The sequence below is a fragment of the Acomys minous genome (assembly GCF_964271855.1).
Source record: "Acomys minous genome assembly, chromosome: 12".
Taxonomy (NCBI): domain Eukaryota; kingdom Metazoa; phylum Chordata; class Mammalia; order Rodentia; family Muridae; genus Acomys; species Acomys minous.
The window spans coordinates 89,202,999-89,222,179 of NC_140493.1; the positions used below are offsets into that span (position 1 = coordinate 89,202,999).

Below are 19,181 nucleotides of genomic sequence, written 5' to 3' on the forward strand. Positions count from 1 at the left end.
AGGGACAGAATCCAGTTAGAACTTGCCAGAGGATCATGGCTGCTCTGTGGTTCCATGCCGCTGTAGCCTCGCTGTGATTTAAAGGAGCCTCCTCCACCTCAATGGGATGCGCTTGGAACAACAGCCTGGCTGGCATCTGGCTTCTTGCTCTTGTCGGAGGTGGAAGAAAAGGGAATTTGTCCTAAGAGATGGTGGTGCTCGGGCTGATATTGGGGGTGCCCTAGTCTGGAGGCATTCAAGGATTCAGAGGTGACAATGGTGGCCTCCCACTAGCAAGAGGACAAACTCCTGCCTACTCTCCGGGAAGCCTCTGGCTCCCATAAGCCTTTGCGGCAAGGTGGGTCCAGGTGGAGCCCGGAAAGTAGAAGAGGGAAGGTGGCAAACTCCAACTTGGAGGAAAACACTCAACCCTTGGTCCCTCTGTCTGAGAGTCCCTCTGTCTGGGAAGGCCTGGGAGGAGGCATCTTGAGCAGAAGAGGTGTGATATAGGTACCAGAGGAGCCAGAGGTGAGCGGCGCCTGTGGGTGCAGGACTCAAGGCTGCATCCCTGATCAGGAATGGGGGCTTCAGAGCACCAGGTATCAGCAGGTGTTGGGGTGGGGGAACCCCTTCTTTTTGCATCACTAAGGCCACGGCTCCCAGGCTGGCAAGAAAGGCAGGCAGCCCTGCTGTTTGCCTCCTCTCGGTGAACACCGAGGCTTCCGCCCAAATGCGAGTGTCCAGATTGTATTTATGACTGTTTTAAGAACGAGTGACAGAACCTTTTAATATCCCTGACAGGCCGGGATGTTTTAATAGATGGTGGAGCTGGGTTTCTGGAGTTAAGAAAAGCGAGCGGAGGCCGAGGGAGCTGTCAGGCCTGGTTTCTATGACAGACCCACTGAGTGACTCAACGACAAAATAAAATACGGGGCAGTGTCTCTCCTCGGCCCCGTCAGGTTGACAGACAGTCTGTCCCCATTCTATGTCATCTTTTACCTCCTAATCACTGGGGCTTAGAGGAAACCTGTGTTTACCAGGGAAGTCCCCACAGTATTTCCTCCCAAGCTGCCTTCCTAGGTGGCAGGGCTCTTTCTCTTTCAAACAGCCCCCAACTCCAAGCTCCAACTGGCCTTGTGTGTGTGTGTGTGTGTGTGTGTGTGTGTGTGTGTGTGTGTGTGTGTCACATGGGTCACTCTTATATAGAGAGCTTTGACTTGGGGCTGGGGTTGAATCCAGGGCCTCTGGCCTGCTAGGCAAGCGCTCTTCATGATACTACGGCCCCAGTCCTTCAGCGCAGCTGTGTGTGAGGTGATTATAGGCTGGACGGGCCAGCTAGCTATTCTGAAAAAGGGCAGGGTGGAAGGTGGCAACGGGTGCCCAGCGGAGCGGATGCCACCCACCTGCATGCCCACGAAGAGTTACGCGACAGCTTTTATATGATGTGTGCATTACCTCAAAACCAAAGCTCACAGATGGAACAAATAACAAAGAGAGCTTTGGGGTCTTTGGTCCCTCTCAGTGTCTGCATTTGGCGATGTGTGCCTGTGGCCTGTGTACCCAGTAGCAAGGCCCTCCCAGGGCCTCTCTAAAGACGCGTTCATATCCTCTGCCCTCTGTCCCATTCCCGCCCATCTTGTTCTCTTCCTCACCTCCCTGGTTAATAGGCCTCAAGGATAGTTTTTTTTTTTTTTTAGGGCTACATATTTGAAGGCTGTATAGGCCTCTTTCCAGGCCCAAGTTTGGAGCTGGTCTGGTTAGAAACTAACTCAGTCATGGTGGCTAAAGCTAATTTTGCCCCACTGCCAGCATGCTCTTGATGCTCAGGTGTTAGGAATTCTCTTAACATGGTTTTGTTTGTTTTTTTTCTTTGGAACAGGGTCTCTCTGTGTAGCCTTGGCTGTCCTGGATTTGCTTTGTAGATCAGGCTGGCCTCATAGAGCTCCAACTGCCTCTGCCTCCCGCTATGCCAAACTAACTTTTTTTGTGTGGGGGGGTAATTTTTGGTACAGGAAAAAGGATGCCAGTAAACCTAGTGGCTGCCAGTGGCTGCTCTTCTTGAACGTGTGAAACAAACTTCGAAGAACAACTAAGTTCTTCCCTCTGGTGAGGTAAGGCGGGTTAGCCCTCCGGGTGCAGGGCTCAGCTCAAGTCCCCTCACCACAGACACAAGCAGCCAAGCCCCAGCCACTGGCACCAGCGCAGAGCTCTGCATTCAAGTCCTCTGCCAGGAGAGAGTTAAGGGCTTGGGTTTAATTTGCCCGTTAATCACAGTTAAAAGAAGTAATGAGCGTCTCCCCAAAGCCTGGGTGTTTCTCTGCAGATTAAGCAGCAATTTGCATAGCCCCTTTATTCATCCCCCACCTTCCCCTGTGGGGCGGCACGTCCTTTCAGACACAGCCAAGCGCAGCCGGCGGCAGGATCAGTTTGACAAATGGCTTTGCTGTGCGGCAGTGGTTTGGGCGAGAGGAAGGGGGGGGGGGGGGGACACTGGGAGGAGAGGGCAACTCCAGACAGTAATAGATAGGTGGGGCGTTAAATAGTGCAGAACTTTTTATTAGACACACAGGAGAAGTTTAAATATTCAAACTGGTTTTCTCTGGACCCTGGGGAAGGAGAGGAGGGTGGCAGGGTGGCGAAGGCAGAGTTTACTCAGGGCCAGTGTATTCAGAGGTTTGATCCCCCCCCCTCGGCCCCCCCCATCCCCACGTCACAAGAGAGCAAGGGCATCTGGAGGACAGAGGCAGGATCTGGGTCAGCTGGTACTCCTGGGCGCCTCGGTCCTGCTGCAGCCTTGACTCTCCCTCCTGCTGCGCTGCTGGGCTCGGCCAGGCAGGATGGCAACGCGAAGACGCTTTCTCGGGGCTTGACTCCTCCGAGTGCAGCGGTAACCAGTCCAAAGCCCAGTGTTTGGGTGGCACTCGTGAGGACCAGCTGGGCTAGCAAAACTGGGGGCCTGTGATGAAAATGATATTGCCAGGATAATAAAACAATAGCCCTTTGCTCTCCTCAAATAGGCAACGGGGTGGAGAGACAGGACCGGAAAGCTCTCTCTCAGAGGACGTGTTCTCCCTGCAGTCACCCGTTGACGGGAGTTGAGTCTAGTTCATTTGTATTTGTTTGGTTTGGTGGTCTGTGTATTTTCTCCAGAGTTGGCGGGGGTTGAGGGTGGGGGTGGGGAGGTGGGGGATGGGATGGGAGGTGTTGAGACAGGGTTTCACTCTATAGTTAAGCTGGCCAATGAATCCATTCATTTTTCCTGGCGCTGGGGATGATGGAACACGTTAGGTAAGAACTCCATCACTAAACTATATCCCCTGGCCAGCCTGCCCTTCACCCTCTGATTTTGTGGACAAGGTCTCACTATGTGAGCCCTGGCTGGCCCGGAACTCACAGAGATCTGCCTGCCTCTGTCCCTGGAATGCTAGGATTATCGGCAGGTGCCGCCATGTCTGTGCCTCTCCCACACCCCTAACTCTTGGAGACAAGGGTCTCCTTTATATACTCTGGGTTCTCCTTGAACTCATGGTCCATCTGCCTCAGTTAAAATGGACTGATTATAAATCCAAAGTATGGAGTTGGGGATTAGCTCAGTGGTAGAGCGCTTGCCTAGCAAGTGCAAGGCCCTGGGCTTAGTCTTTAGCGGTGGGGGTGGGGGAGACAAAAAAAAAATCCAAAGTATGAGGTCATACACCTGTAATCCGAGACCGTGGGAAACTGAGGCAGGAAAGTCTAAACAGGGCAACAAGGGCAGGGGTGGGGTGGTGGGGGTTGGACACAGTAACAGAAAAGGCAGGAGACAGGGAATTCCAGGGATGCAGTATGGATGGGCGTACTGGACTCAGGGCGGGACACACTATTGTATCATGGACACGTGGGACCAGGATCAGACACAAGTTGCCAGCTTTAGCCTAGGACAGAGGTTCTCAGGCTGTGAGCGGCGACCCCTCTGGGGGAGTTGGACAGCCCTTTCGCAGAGGCCACAAATCGGATGTGCTGCATATCAGATATTTACCTTATGGTTCATTACAGTAGCACAATCATAGTTATGAAGTAGAAACAAAGATAATGTTAGGGTTGGGGGTCAACCGCATCATCAACTACTGAAAGGTGGCAGCCTCAGGACCCTTGAGAACCACTGCTCTAGGGTCCCTCAGCCTATGCCACTCATACACACTTACAGCTGACATTGTGGGCCTTACTGTGTCAGGCCTGAGAGTGCTGCACACACTCACCACATGCCTTGTTTTACGCAAGGAAATAGGCACTGATGGGTCCAGAAACCGGTCTCAGGTCACACAAACAGTAAGACCAAGACATAAGCGAGGTAATTCAGAGCCCACAGCCACACTGCACCACCACCACCACCACCACCACCATCGTAGTCTTGTTTTTTGAGACAAGGTCTCTAGTAGCCCAGACTGTCTCAGGCTTTACAGTCAAGGATGTCAATGTTTACCCTGAACTTCTGACCCCCCTGCCTCCACCTCCCAGGTGCCACCCAAGTATTACAGGCATGTGCCACCATAAGCCATGGGCTGCCATACCCGATTCATGTTATTTCTGGTCCTTAGACAGAACCCGGGGTCTTCTGCACACAGGTAACAGCTCTATCGTGGAGCTGTCTCCTGGTGTCCTCCCATTATTAGATTAAATGTCCTTGTACTAGAGCAGGGAGAAGAGACAGGAATGGTGGTCCAAAGATGAGAGACACATTGACAACAGGACAGGGAGGAGTGTATGAGAAGGCAGCGAGAGCCGCGGAACACGGGTTTCTGTAAGCAACATCTGGGGGTGTTGGCTGAGTGCATGTGAGTGGGCGGGGCCACAGTCCCAAGCTCCCCGACCCTAGGCTGGGGGTGCTTTTTCTTTTGTCTTGGAGCAGGCTGATAGTATCCTTTGGAGGTGTAAGCTTGGGTAGATGGTTCCTGCCCTGAGCCGGCAAAGAGAACAAGTGGGTTCTACTGTACGTGCAGGGTCCTCATGCCCCTGACAAGCCCTTAATGGGCACTTGGGGGGGGTGGGGATGGTGTACTGGGTGGACAGACTGATGGACAATCCTTAGCACACTCCACTTAGTCATGCTCACAGTCAGGCAGCAAGTAGAGGTGCAAAGGATTCTGGGAAAGGGAGTCCCTCTTACTTGAGTCAGGGAGAAGGATGGGGTTGAGCTGAGCGGCCCTGGAGAGGAGTCAACATCTCCAAACTATGCCCTTGGCAGTAGATTCACATCAAACTAAGACCGCTGAGGATGTGGCGTGGCCCCTGGCCTCTCTCTTTCCCTGAACGTCTTTTACAACTTTTGACAGCTGACTGCTGGGAACTTGGGTCTTCAAGTTTGCAAGGAGCCCTTGCTTCTCCCTTCTGAGAAGACAGGTCAGGCCAGGAAGAATCCTCTGCAGGGTTCACCATGCAAAGCTGAGCGCGCCTGGTGTCAAGCATTGTCCCAAGAGCACTGGGCAGCTCAAGTCATTAACCCCAGGACAACCCTGTGGTACTCTGAGGAAAATGAGCATGGACCTAAATGTCTCCAAATGAAGTTTAAAGGGGTTCAGAAGCTGATCCCAAGATCAACCAGAGGGGCTGGTGATATGGCTCAGCAGTTAAGGGCACTGGCTACTTTTCTAGAGGACCTACGTTCAATTCCCAGCACCCACACGGCAGCTGAACAACTGTCTGTAACTTACATTCCAGGGGATCTGACCCCTTCACACAGACACATGCAGCAAAATATCAATGCACGTAAAACAAAAATAAATTATTAAATCAATCAGAGCCGCTCTTACAGGCTGTCAGGCAAGCTTTGGTGTCCCCGGCCTGGCCTGGAGGGGAGGCCCACAAGGTAGTGACAAGCCAAAGGCAGGGGAAAGCTGAGAGTTCTCAAGATCTACCCCAGTACGCGCAGTTAAGGGCCTGGAGGAAAGTGTCCACCTCAGCCTGGGGGTCAGGGAGAGCCTTCACCTCACCAGCTGGTGACAGGCCTAGTCCCCGAGTGAGAGCTGTGCCCAACCCCTTTGCTGCCCCTGCTGTGTTCTCACCCACTGAATCACCTAAGCTGCTTCCCTTCCCACTTCCCGGTTCCACGGAACTGGAACCTCAGAGAATACCATTTCCCTGCTGGCTGGCGACAGATGCTCATGTCCGGCAGGAACAGGAGCCTCTGAGGCCAAACAAATCCAGCCTGGCACAGTCCCGTGATCCTCTGGGCTTCTCCTCACAGCCTGGGCCTTGTAAGCCATGGAGTCGGTGACAGCTGGTGAGCAGGCAGGGACATGAGACTGGACACGGGTAGGCACGCCTCAGCGAGCTGATGGCTGATGCACAAGGCCAGCCAGGCAGCCCTTGGAGCAGATGACCAGCTTGGGGGGGGGGGGGAAACTGAGAGGAACAGACAGCTCCCCAGGCCTCAGGCCTCCAGGGCAACTGCAGGCAGGATGCGGCCCAGTCACACTTCTCTGGGCCCTTCTATTCTTAGGACGGTTTCCTGACACCAGTATCTTCCCTCTCGGCTCCTAAGCTTCCTACTTCAGCTTGATTCCTCCAAAAGGAGGTGACCAGGCAAAGATTGGGGGGGAAGCAATAGGCTGACAGTAATCGATAGGAGCGTCTCTGAGCAGTTCATGCGGCCTTATCTCTCTCTCCTTTGGATGGCGTGTGTCCGCCGGAGTCCGCGGGGTCGGTGATTAATAGGGCCCATCGCTCACTGTCCTGGACGGCTGAAAGGCAGCAGGGAGGGGGCGGCCCTCCCCAGAACTGAGATAACAAGCAGCAGGAATAATGAGTGCTGTCACTCCACTTTTCATTTTGATGGAAAGTCATTACGGGAGTCAACGCCAGCGACAAAGAGCCATGAATCAACTGCTCTGCTATGAAATTAAAATCGAATTGCTGGCCACCCCCAGCCCCTATCCTTCCTGGGAAACAGGGATGGGTAGGTGGTGGCCTGAGAGGGGTGCTATCCTGAAGTGGGCTCTACCCAATCGCAGAGCAGGCGGTTATGGGTAGAAGGGGACAGGCAGCTGGTAAAGGTGACAACTCCTGCCTGTCTCCACCTTGCTTCTCAGACCCTGCCTCCCTCTGCTTAGAAGGTAGGCTGTGAGCAAGAGGAGAATACAACTTTGCTGGGTCCAACAGAGCTGGCTGACTGCTCCCCAAGGTTGCTGGCTGGGGTGAGGCAGCATGGGCCTGGTTATAGGAGGAGGCAAAACTGCCCCAGGCAGCCCAAAGCCCCTTGCTGAACCATTTATACTTATTGGCAAGGAGAAGTCTAACCTGGGGCTCTAGAGTTGCCAGAGGCCTCCTGGATCAAGAATCCAGGAAAACGTGTGCCCAGCTTCAACGTCAAGCAGGCCCAGGGAAGTAGTCTAAGTGACTGCCAGCAATGAAGAAGCATCTTTTCCTTTTTTCATTATTATTATAATTATTTTTTTATTAAGCTTTACTTGATAACTAGGAGGAGAAGCTGTGGCTTCAGGCTCATAGGCCACAGGCCATAGAACCACTCAAGACAACTTCTTACAGAGATCTCTGTGAACGCCAGCATCACCACTCAGGTGACACTTCCTGCTCACAGCTCTGTCCCCAGGTCGTCCTGGCTTCTTGCTGGTGAGACCCAGGAAAAGCCTGGGCTGTCCCACCCCACGTGGAGGCTGGGCAGCAGGACAGAAGACACAGAGGGAGCGCGTCACAGAGAGGTCCCCATCAGGTTCACGGGACGGCCACTGTACCTCTTAGAGATGTCAGCTTCAATCTGAGGGACAGAGAGCAGAGTGGGCAGGGAGCAGACAGGCAGGCGGGCAGGCAGGCGCAGGGCCCTGGTGTGCCTGTGGAAGCCGAGGCACGGCTCCTGGCATGACTCACCAGCTTCTGCAGCTCTCTGGTCTTCTCCAGCAGCAGGTCCAGCTTGGGCTCCAGAGCTGCCTGCTCCTCAAGCGCCTCCTGCTGCTTCGCCACCATCAGTTCCTTCTTCAAAGCCAACAGCTGCGACTGCTTCAGTTTTTGCTGAAGGAACTCTGTCACTCGGTCCACATACCTGTGCAGGGAAGCCGTGAGGCTGTCTGCGTTCAACTGCTGGACCAGGTGAGGAGGCTCGGGAAACCAACCCCCCATGGGCCTCTCCTTCCTTCAGAGCCTTCAGCCCTTTTTCTGCTAAGGACTATAAAGTCCTCCAGACTCCTGCCTACGTGGGAAGCAGACTCTGTCTATCTAGCCATTCATCCACCCTCTCCTGCCCCGAGGAGAAGCCCTGAGCTCAGCAGAGAGCCGTGTGCACAGGAAAGAGGAACCGTGGAAGGGGAAGAAGACAAGGGAGACCTCTGTTTAAGATGGAGGGACACAGACTCAGGGATCAGGAAGCCAACCTTGGCGAGGCCAGAATCATAAACAGGTGCTGCATCCGGAGACTGGTGAGCTGGCCAATCAGATGCTGCAGTGTGGACACCAGGCTGAGCATCTTCTCTTTGGTCTGGCCCTGGAGGATGGCAGGAGCCAGCTGGAACTGGCTCACGGACAGGATGTCAGCCTCCTCACTCATCTCCACTGCTCTCTGGGACAAGAAGATCTCAAGCTGAGGAGGGAAAGGGAACTGGTTCAAACCAAGAAAAGACGGCAGAAGCTGAGCCCTCTACAAAAAGCAAGATGCTGGAGGAGACGGGCCATCTCCTCTGCATACCCCCGGTGCTGGAGCCTGCACCGACAGCGTGGGAGCAGGTGGCATCCCACACTGTTACTCTGGCCCCCGTGCCGACCTTATGTCTGCTTAGCCCCAGCTCTCCATCCTTCGTCCCCATCCCACGGTCACACAACTGAAATTCCCAGGGCAGGTACTAGTTTTCTCTCCATGGGAGGAATAGGAGTGGGGATCATGTTTGCGAAACTCTGGATTAAGAAAAGTCTAGAAAAACTATGTGCGGTGGTGCACGCCTGTAATCTCAGCACTCAGTGAAGCAGAGGCAGACAGATCTCTGTGAGTTCAAGGCCAGCCTGGTCTACAAAGGGAGTCCAGGACAGCCAAGGCTGTTTTTTGTTTTTGTCTCAAAAAAAAACAAAAACAAAAAACAAAAAAACCCCCCCAAAAAAACAAAACCAAAAACACAAAAGGGGGGGGAATGGCTCAGCAGTTAAGAGCATTGGCTGTTCTTCCCAAGGACCCTGGTTCAATTCCCAGCACCCACATGGCAGCTCACAATTGTCTGTGACGCCAGTTCCAGGGATCCAGCACCTTCACACAGACACACGTGCAGGCAAAACACCAATGTACAGAAAATAAAAAATTAAAAGTAAAGAAAAACCTAGAAAGAATACGATCAGCAGCTTCATCTCTAAGGTGTTTTTCTGAGTAAGTTAATCTTGGGCTGATCAGATGGCCTGACACCAAGCCTTATAACCTGGGTTTGTTCCTCAAAACCCACATGGTGAAAGGTGAGAAGCCATAAGAACACACACAAATAAATAAGCACAGATTTTAAAATCAACCTTCCTATGTTAAGTAAACTGGCTATCTTTTGTCCCCCTCCCCCCACTGTGGCTACAGATGTGAAAAGGGAAGAAACCAGACAGGCAACAGAGTTGACGCTCCGATCCTGCAGTCTCCACCTGAGTGCTGGACTGCAGGGGTAACTACTACACCCAGTTTGTGTGGCACTGGGTACTGAACCCAGAGCTTCCTGAATGCTAGGTAGACACGACCAACTGAGCCACGCCCAGCCCCCTTGCTTCCTGATGATCTGTGGCACCATCTGCCAGTTATCGGCTCTTCTGCTGGAATACAAGCTCCACAGGGGCAGGCCTCGAACCCCATCTCTATTGCCGCAGATGGAGCCAGGTAGATGGCAACTGTGAGAACACGGTGGCGGTGGGATCCTAACTTGTAAGGTTCTGTTCCAGGATGTTGAAACTGTCGGTAGCCTCCCCACCAGCAGGAAGGGATTAGAAGTGACATCACCTGTGTCAGAGCCTGGTCACCCCACACATCTTTCACAAGACAGTACCTCCATGAGCTCGTCGATGAACTGATTCCGGGTCTCAGGGTATTCGAGAAGAGTCAGAGCGTCTGAGCCCCTGGCAACACCCTCTGGAGCTGTCAGAAAGAGAGGCGGAGGCATGGGACGGAATGAGGGCTAGGGAAGGGAAACCCTTGAGTTTGAGAAGCCCAGGCGTTACTATAGACACAGGCTCTCTTCACTATGGCTGCTTCTCTGCCCAAGCCAAGGGGCAAGGTTGCCCTTTTCCACGTGTCTCAGTCCTGGCCTGCAAACTTCCAGGCAGAGCGGGAGGCAGCTGGTGGCAAGAGGTAAAGTGTCATCCTGCACTGCCCTCTAGTGACAAAAGCAGCTGCTACAGCCTCTCTGCAGACTTGGGAGGGGATAGGGAGTCATGTCTACTAACATGAGTGGCCCACAGAGGAGAGCTGGTGGGTGGGCAAGGTGGCGCACGCCTTTAATCCCAGCCCTGAGTTGGCAGAGGAGGGCGGATCTCTGTGAGTCTGAGACCAGCCTGGTCTACATAGACATTTCCAGGCCAGATAGAGCTACACAGTGATTCTCTTCTCAAAAAAAAAACCAAAACAAACAAACAAACAAACAAACAAACCTTAAACAAGACAAAACAAAACAAACAAACAAGGGATCCGAGAGGTTCTAGAATTTACTTAACCACCTCGTCTCTATGCCCCTCCATTCACATCCTCATTCAGACTGATTTGTACTTTTTTCGAGACAGATCCACAAAGCCCAGGCTGTCCAAACTCGCTGTCTCTAAGGATGACCTCGAACTCCTGCTTCTCCACTGTCCAGCGCTTCTGGGCACTTACCCTCGGTTCCTGTCTCCAGCACAGTGATCTCTGAAGCAGCTGTGTCGTCGCCCCAGTCTATCTTGTCATCCCCAGCATCCTGGTTGGACAGCAAAGACTCAGCAATGTTGTCAATGTCTCCCCAGCCCCGGGAGCCAGGACAGACCAACGCCCCTGGAAAATGCAATGACTACACCCTCCAGCGGCGCGAGGTGTACAGCCCTGATGCAGTGGCAAGCGTGGTGGTGAGGGCTTTGGCGGTGCCACCCTCCTTCCTGACTGGTGAGGTGCTTGCAATCTCCAGCAGAAAAGAGGCCTACACTGCCGCCTCGCCTCTGTAACTGCCTCCCTCAGGATGCACCTGGCCTCACAACTGTGAACTGCGTCAAACACAGATGCTTTCCTCTGGCCGAAGTGGGACCACTCAGACAGACAGATCTCACCTTGCACTCCGACTCCAGGGAGATGCCCCAGTCTATTCCAGGGGTCTCTGCAGAGATGCCAGAGTCAGGAACGGCCTCCGCCCCAAAATCGCCCCAGTCAATCTACAAAGCAAAAAAATGATGTTAGTGCAGAAAGTCACACAGTCAACTGCACACACCTCCGAGCCCCCACCAGAAAGGGCTGCTTTACTGAAGCGCTCCGGCCTTTGGGTCCTCCTACCCAAGTCACAGACACGCGCGCACGCACGCACGCGTGCACACACACACACGCACACGCACACGCACACGCACACGGCTTCCCTCATTCTTCACTGTGGGGATTCAGGTCAGGGCTCGGGCTCTGTGGCTGGGTCTCCGCAGCGCCTGTCGTACCTCATCTTCTTGCACCTGCTCAGGAGGTTCCTCTAGTTGGGGCCGCTCCACCACAGAGGGCTCTGTCCCCGTCCTCCACTCATACACTGTTGAGTTGCCCTTTCTCTGCACGAACCGCAGCATGGGTAACACCTGTTCTGTGGGGCTTCAACAGAGCATGGGAACTGAGCCTCTCACGGGGCTCAGCCAGCTGAGGGAGAAGCCTCTCATGAGAAGCCAGCACAGGCTCCATCCTGCACCACATGGTCCTAGGGGCACAACCTCCACTGGTCCAAGTGCATAAAACCCAACTGATATGTCATGTGGGAACAATGCAAGTGGAAGAGAGCCGGAGGGACCAGGCCAAGCCCCCCTTCGCTCAGGAGCAGTGGATGCGCTCCTTACCTGTCACACACAAACTCCACACAAGCCTGGTACAGGTCGATGGCTTCCCCCAGGGACTGCGCTCCTGCGCCTATCTCAGCTAGCTGACTCGGCAGGTCCTTCACCAGGGCCAGAAGCTCTCGGCGGACGTTGTCTCCCTAGGGTTGAGAGGAGGGAAAGGTTAGGTCACACATAGCGGGAGGGGGGAACCATCAAGTCAGAGAAAACATCCAGAGACTGCAGAAAGGTGAGACACTGACCCAGCCCGGGGCAGGATCCAGTGGAGAAGGAAGGCCGCCAGCTGTGGAGCAGCTGGGCCCCGGGAGACAGCCACTCACCGTGATGCCGTACTGTTTGCACGAGTGGTAGAACTGCTCCCGCATCTCAGCGGCCCCGGCCTGGCCCTCTTCCTCCTTGCGGCTGTATTCCTGCTGCAGCTGCTGGCACTTGGCAATCTGCTTCTTCAGTGAGGGGATCTCATAGTTGACGTTCCGGACCAGAAGGCTAGAGAGCTCCACTGGGGGGGGGGGGACACCCTTGCCCTGAGGTGCGCACAGATGCCCTAGCATGGTGGGGGCGGGGCTGGCTTCCCAGCCTCTCCACTCCTAGCTGTGGGGCCTGAGACAAGTTATATTTCCTCTCTGCTTCAATCCTTAGCTGCCAAACAGGGACTCTAGTGTTGGTCGTGCGGATCCATATACAACACAAGCCAGAATCCCGTGCACTTAAGTGCCTGGTATCTATTATTGCAACTATTTACTCTTCTGATTCACAGTGCAAACTACGAGCAGTCCATTAGCTGCTCCCTCTCAGGCCTCCAATATGGCCTCTCGGATGACCCATGCCTCTTCTGCCTACCGTAGAACAGGGATGCAGAGAGGGAGGGGCAGCACACCCTACCTCCCCAAGGGAGACAGACAGGTCAGCTACCTGCTCAGCTGGGCACACAAGTGTTCACTTCCTGCCTCATGACCCTTCTCCCCCAGCGCCTGCAGAACTGTTCCTCACACCCACAACCAGGCAACATCTGTACTGCACTGCATCTCCTTCCATGCTCCCTAGGACCCCGGCAGTGGGCTTCCCCGGGGGTTGCTGGGGCCACTTTACCTAAGTAGGTGTTGTCCTTCTCATACAGGCTTACGATCTCCTGCCAATCCTGAGAAGAACAGAGCGGAAATCAGCCAGAGGAGCACCAGCAGCTCTCACACAGCCAATCCCTGCAGAGGAGGCTGCCCGGGCCTTCCTAGCACACCGAACACAAACTCCTCACCTTCCTGCAGCTCTAATGTTGGCTGGACCGCCAGGTGATTCTCAGATTGTGATTCCTAACAGCATCCCTGGGGACAGGCCGACTTTGAGATAAACTATGGGGGCCAGGAAGGATCATGAGGGCCTGTTGCCTTGTTCATCGGTGAGACTAGAGAGGCTCTGGACTGGGTCCCCGACAGCACATTACCACTCCTTGACCATACTTGCCTTCATCCGCTGTGAAGAGTACCGCCCGAAAATGTTTTTGGTGGAGGCCTCGGTCCCTTTAAGAAGGTCCACTATTCGTAGGCAGTGGAAGTAGTGGATGTCTGAAAAGCAAGAATGGAGACTCAGAATCTTACTGCCCTCCCTCTCTGCCCCTGGCTACTGCAGGTGGCTGACCCCGTGCTCTGTTGCCAGCTGCTCTAGCGTGGACGGAACCAGCATCTACAGCCCAGGGAAACAACTCTCTCGTTCCGAGGTCAGCTTTGGGGATGGCTTGTAGACACAAGGGGCTCTGGGAAGGAAGGAGGGGGCTCTGGTGACATGGCTCCGGACCACTCACAGGACCCCGAGAGCAGCTGGGCAATCTCTTGGCTCTCCGGCATGTCCTGGATGGCAGCGTTGATCTTCTCCCGGATGGTCATCACCAGGCTTTGCCATTTTAGGTTGCAGTGTCTTCTGTCCACCAGCCAATCTGCGAGAGGATCAGCCGGTCACCGTGGTCTGCCACCCCTCCATCACCCCATCAGGGATGCACTAGATCAGGAACCACATACTGGATACTGAACCAAAGTCTTTGTATTGGCTGAGGCATCAGAGGGGGGAATGGGAAGACGAGGAGACAGACAGACTCAGAGAGACGCTCGGGCTAAGCAGACTCCGGCGCCCCGACTTGATCCCCAGTATGAGTTTTACGGAGCAACCGCCTTAACACAGGGATAAAGAAAAACTTTAAATTGGTCCTGACATGAAAGTGCCACTTTTGACCATTCTAAATTCTCCATAATATTTTGCTTCTAAGGATAATTATATCTTTCTTGTTGACAGAGGGTGCTGCTCAACTTCCATTTCCTCGGGGCTGGGATTAACCATGACAATGGAAAACACAAGGTGGTTATGCCAAGTGCCGGATGAATGAACATTGCAAAGCCCCTAACATAACGCCTACAGCGCCCCAAGGGCTGCTGGGTAGATCTACTTGATGGTCTGTTCTTTTTCTTTCTCTCTCTTTGAGACAGGGTCTCTCTGTATAGCCTTGGCTATCCTGGAACTCACTACGTAGACCAGGCTGCACTTGAACTCACAGAGAGCCACCTGCCTCTGCCTCGCCAGTGCTGAGATTAAAGGTGTGTGCCACCACTGCCGGGCCTAGCTGCTGGTCTGTTTTTAACACTGAAGTGCCACTCTGCCACATAACTACCAGCGTAGCTGACCTGCTTTTGAGGCCCGAGAGCTGTGCTCATTTCCTAAGGAGAGTGCTATGGTTTTACAGTTAGATGGTCCTGGGTTCTAAGTGTCAAGTTTTTTATTTTTACTTTTTGGTTAATTGGGACAGGGTTTCCTCTGTGTAACAGCCCTGGCTGTCCTGGATTCACTTTGTAGACCAGGCTGGCCTTGAATTCACAGAAATCTACCTGTCTCTGCCTCCGGAGTGCTGGGATTAAAGGCATGCATCACTGCCACCACACCTAGCTTAAGATTTTGTTTTATTAAGAATTATCCCAGCACTCAGGAGGCAGAGGCAGGTGGATCTTTGAGTTCGAGGCTAGCCTGGTCTACAAAGAGAGTTCGAGGACAGCCAGAGCTATTACAGATAGAAACCCTGTCTTGAGGGAAAAAAAAAAACCCAACAACAACAAAAAACTTATATTGGGCTGGAGAGATGGCACAGAGGTTAAGGGCACCGACTGGTCCTCTAGAGGTCCTGAGTTCAGTCCCTGCAACCACATGGTGGCTCACAACCATCTATAATGTGATCTGATGCCCTTGTCTGGCCTGCAGGTGTAAATGCAGGCAGAGCACTGTATACATAATAGTAAATAAATAAATAAATACTTTCTTAAAACCTTATGTTATTTTATTCAGTGTGCACATATGTGGAGGTGTCGGAGGACAACGTCAAGAGCCAGATCTCTCCTTCCATCACGTGCATCCTGATACTGAACTCAGGCCACCAGGTTTGGCAGGAAGCACACTGACCTACTAAGCCATTTTGCTCGCTCTAAATTATAAAGTTCTTCATTCAGTCAAGTTTCTTTCTATCTCTCCGTGCCTCAGTTTCCCCACACATAAGATGAGGTACACTGTGCCTTATCCATAGCAGTGACTTAATAAGTCTTAGTGATCTTTCTTTCACTTTTTTGGTTTTCCAAGACAAGGTTTCCCTGTGTAGCCTTGGCTGTCCTGGAACTCACTCTGTAGACCAGGCTGGCCTCGAACTCAGAGTGGTTTCATTTTAATAAAGACAAGAACAAAATGGCAGCTGGTATGGAGCAAACTATCAGGGAATAAGGCTCCACTGGTTCTTCTCATGACTCGAGGACAAGCTCACACACAGGCTGGACACACAGGGTGTCCACACACTATGAGTACATGGAGGCCCGTGCCTGTAACCCTGCCAGATGGGAGGCTAAGGCAGAAGATTCCCCAGTGCCTATCAAAAGACTGATTGCCCCCTCTCATAGTGGGAAATTTAGAAAGGTGGCCTTATTGACAAATCTGTCACCTGGTCAACTACCTCAAGCAACAATGGTACCAGAAATTCTGTCTCTGCTGTGTTCCTCTAAAATTGTCAGAAAGAGGATAGGCGATAGTGGTGCACGCCTGTAATCCCAGTGCTCGGGGGAGGCAGGCGGATCGCTGTGAGTTCAAGGCCAGCCTGGTCTACAAAGTGAGTCTAGGATGGCCAACGTTACACAGAGAAACCCTGTCTTGACAAACCAAACCAAAAGGCTGGGCGGTGGTGGCGCACGCCTTTAGTCCCAGCACTCGGGAGGCAGAGGCAGGTAGATCGCTGTGAGTTCGAGGCCAGCCTGGTCTACAAAGTGAGTCCAGGACAGCCAAGGCTACACAGAGAAACCCTGTCTCAAAAAGCCAAGAACACAAAACAGTGGACTGGTGAATCCAGCAAAAATTTCAAGTGCCAGGAGCTGTGCACATGTCCAGAAGTGATACAATGAGGGGCATAAGCCAGTTACAGGGATGGCCTGGCCACTGAGAGGTCTCCTTGTCTGTCTTTTTCTTTTGAGATAGGGTCTCTCCATGTAGTCCTGGCTGTCCTGGAGCTTGCTATGTAGACTAGGCCTGCCTCTGCAGGGACTAAAGGCTTTGTTTGTTTGTTTGTTTTTGGCTGAGTGTTCCTGGCTAGCCTGGTACTTGCTATGTAAACCAGGCTGTCTGAGAACTGCCAGCAATCCCCCTGCCCCAGCCTCTCTATAGTGTCACAGTTACCAGCCATGCCAGGCATAAGAGGTCTGTGTCTAAATCTTAGGTCCCTCTTTCTCCATAAATTCAAAGGGAGACAGAAACTGTCTAAATAAGAGGGAGGGGTTCCCCCCTCCCCAATAATACAAAAATCGTGGAGCCAGAGCTAAACGGTTCCAAATGAATGCCATATGGTAAACTACCCATCTTGAACACACTAGCCATTTGTCCTGTGTGCCTGAATACGATTTGATACTACGTTATAAATGTTAAGAAGAAGACACGGAGCCAGTAACAGACTTTCCATATGCTTCCTTCCTCGCAGAGCCAACAAGTCGGGCTAGGTAAGGCACCTCAACCCGGGGACTTTGACAGCTCCTGGCTGCTGGTGACAGGGGGACAGGGGAAAACTAGCAGGCCTCCCCCGACAGCCGACCGCGCGGGGGCGCCCTCTCCTACCGAGCAGCTTGCCGGTCTGGATGTCGATGGGCACGTGCTGATGGTCCTGAAAATACAACCGGGAGGGGGGGGCGTCAACGCGGGAAGGCGATGTACCTCGCCCGCGCTCATTTCACCAACCCGACTGCCACCCTGCAGGGCCAGACAGAGAGCGCCCGGCTGAGGACGGGAGGAGTCGAGGAGACAGGACCGGGGTCCCAGAGAAGAGCCAGTTTCTCCAGCCCTGATCACACACCTGCATCCTTTCTCCACTTCCGCTTCCGGCCGAAGACACCCACCCACCCACCCCCGCCCCTGCCCCCCTCGGCTCAGCACCAATCCAGAGTCCGTGTGCCTCAGCCTCAGTTCAGAAACAAACCGGCCTCCTTCAGCCACGTCGTCGTCTTCAGCCGAGCCAATCCGAACCGACGCTCCGCCCCCTGCTGAAAGCCCCGCCCACCAAGAGGTTCTGAATGGCTGAGAACCGGAAGGGGGGGCGGGAGAATAGCGGACAGCCAATGGGAGACGAGAGGCGGGCTCGGGTCCGGTGAGCTCCTAGAAGGAGCTGTAGCGCTTGCGCGGTGGCGGTAGGGGGCGCCCAAGGGCCTTTGTGGGCTGCCTTCTCCCTCCTGCCCGGCGCGGAGCCCCCTGCTGGAGAACGAACACGTCCGCATACAAGGTCCGAGCGCCGTCCAGATGGGAGTTTTCTAAAATAGTTCAAAAGACTTACTTTCTTCCCACCTTTTCTCCCTTTATTACATACGGGAGGTCGTAGGTTTCTTGAGTCTTCTGTCACATTTTGTGCTCCCATTTCTGATAAATACGGGTTTTGAGCACCTGACTCTTGTTGAGCGATTAAGACAGAGAAGGGGGAGGAAGGAACACTTTGAGTAAAGAAGAGCTGCAGAAAGTAGGGTGATGGGTGGACCGGGTGTTCGTGGTGGAGGAGACTAACAAACTTTAGAGGCCACAAACTACAAGAGAGGCTCAGGGAAAGACAGGCGGGGAGGACTGGCATTATACGCGTAGTCCAACAGGAAGTGAAACGCAAGGTTCCTTGTTTTAAATTTTCGATGGATTGCAAGGGGACACCACACAGGCCTCCCGCCTATGGCTGATCCCCGCCCCCCTCCCCCCCCCGCCCCCCTCCCCCCCCCGCCCCCGCAGGTCACCTCTGTGTAGTAAAAGGCTTAAGGCAAGGAATGACTGGAAAGGAGGCTGTAAAAATGTAAGAGTGCTTCATTAAGGAACTTGAACTTTACCCTGCAGACAGAGAGGAACCACTCAAGGGTTTGGTACAAGGAAGGACGTGTACACAGTGGCTCTAAGGATGGGCTAACGGGAGATAAGACTGGACACAGAGCAACTAGAAGAAAGCTGTAATGCAGAGCTTGGGGCCTGACCTAAGTCAGAAGCTTAGGAAGGCGTAGTGGTTCATTCCACGGAGGGCTTCAGGTTTGGACAGGAAGTGAAGAGAGAGGGCGAGACAAAGTCCGAATCCCAGAGACCTCACAGATATGGGCGTGGCATTTCTAAATACTTCTTCCTTTTTCACTCACACCGCCCCTCCTCCCCACACACACAACCCAATACCCAGCGCTTAGTAGATTCTGGACTGAGCTGCCTGGTATGCCACAGTAGTGGGAAGATCTAGATTCTTGGCCCTGAGAGGTTTTGGACAGTGTCCACACTTCTCCAATGGCCGTTCTCTTCACGGAGAGATAACACTTAGCCCTATCTCAGGGGATTTCTGTTTAGAGGCTTAAATAAATCAACGCACTAAAGATGCAGCGCTCATGGCAAGACTGGAGCTTCGCTGGGAGGCTGTTTGCCTGTGTGCGTGAACTCCTGGGGTCCATCCCTGGCGCCACATGGATATGGGGGGGTGCGCATATCTGTTACCCCAGCACATGGGAGACAGAAGCAGGAGGCGGCTCAGATGTTCAAGGTCAACCTGACCACAGAGTGATTTTGAAGCCCTCTTACGACAGGTAGATTCAGGCTCAAAAAACAAAAAGGAAAGAAGATTTAGGGAGTTGGAGAGGTGGTTCATCAGGGAAGATCACCAGCTGCTCTTCCAGAGGACCTGAGTTCAGTTCCCAGCATCCACGTGGCAACTCACA

General features: G+C 53.4%; 1 protein-coding gene across 2 annotated transcripts; it reads right to left on the minus strand.

Annotated features, from left to right (window-relative positions):
• Positions 1-7,383: 7,383 nt before the first annotated feature.
• Positions 7,384-17,374, minus strand: CDK5RAP3 (CDK5 regulatory subunit associated protein 3). 2 transcript variants are annotated; one of them, XM_084803092.1, is made up of 14 exons: positions 17,315-17,374; positions 17,080-17,125; positions 13,760-13,891; positions 13,423-13,523; positions 13,054-13,102; positions 12,285-12,463; positions 11,968-12,104; positions 11,584-11,728; positions 11,212-11,313; positions 10,790-10,850; positions 9,969-10,057; positions 8,340-8,545; positions 7,840-8,011; positions 7,384-7,729 (listed from the first exon to the last, which is right to left on the minus strand). In XM_084803092.1, the coding sequence occupies exons 1-14, from the start codon at positions 17,318-17,320 to the stop codon at positions 7,664-7,666; spliced, it is 1,491 nt and encodes a 496-aa protein (XP_084659218.1). In that variant the 5' UTR covers positions 17,321-17,374; the 3' UTR covers positions 7,384-7,663. The 2 variants fall into 2 exon arrangements, with proteins under 2 accessions (XP_084659218.1, XP_084659217.1); XM_084803091.1 differs by having other exon boundaries at positions 7,385-7,729; positions 10,790-10,868.
• Between the last annotated feature and the right edge of the window lie 1,807 nt (positions 17,375-19,181).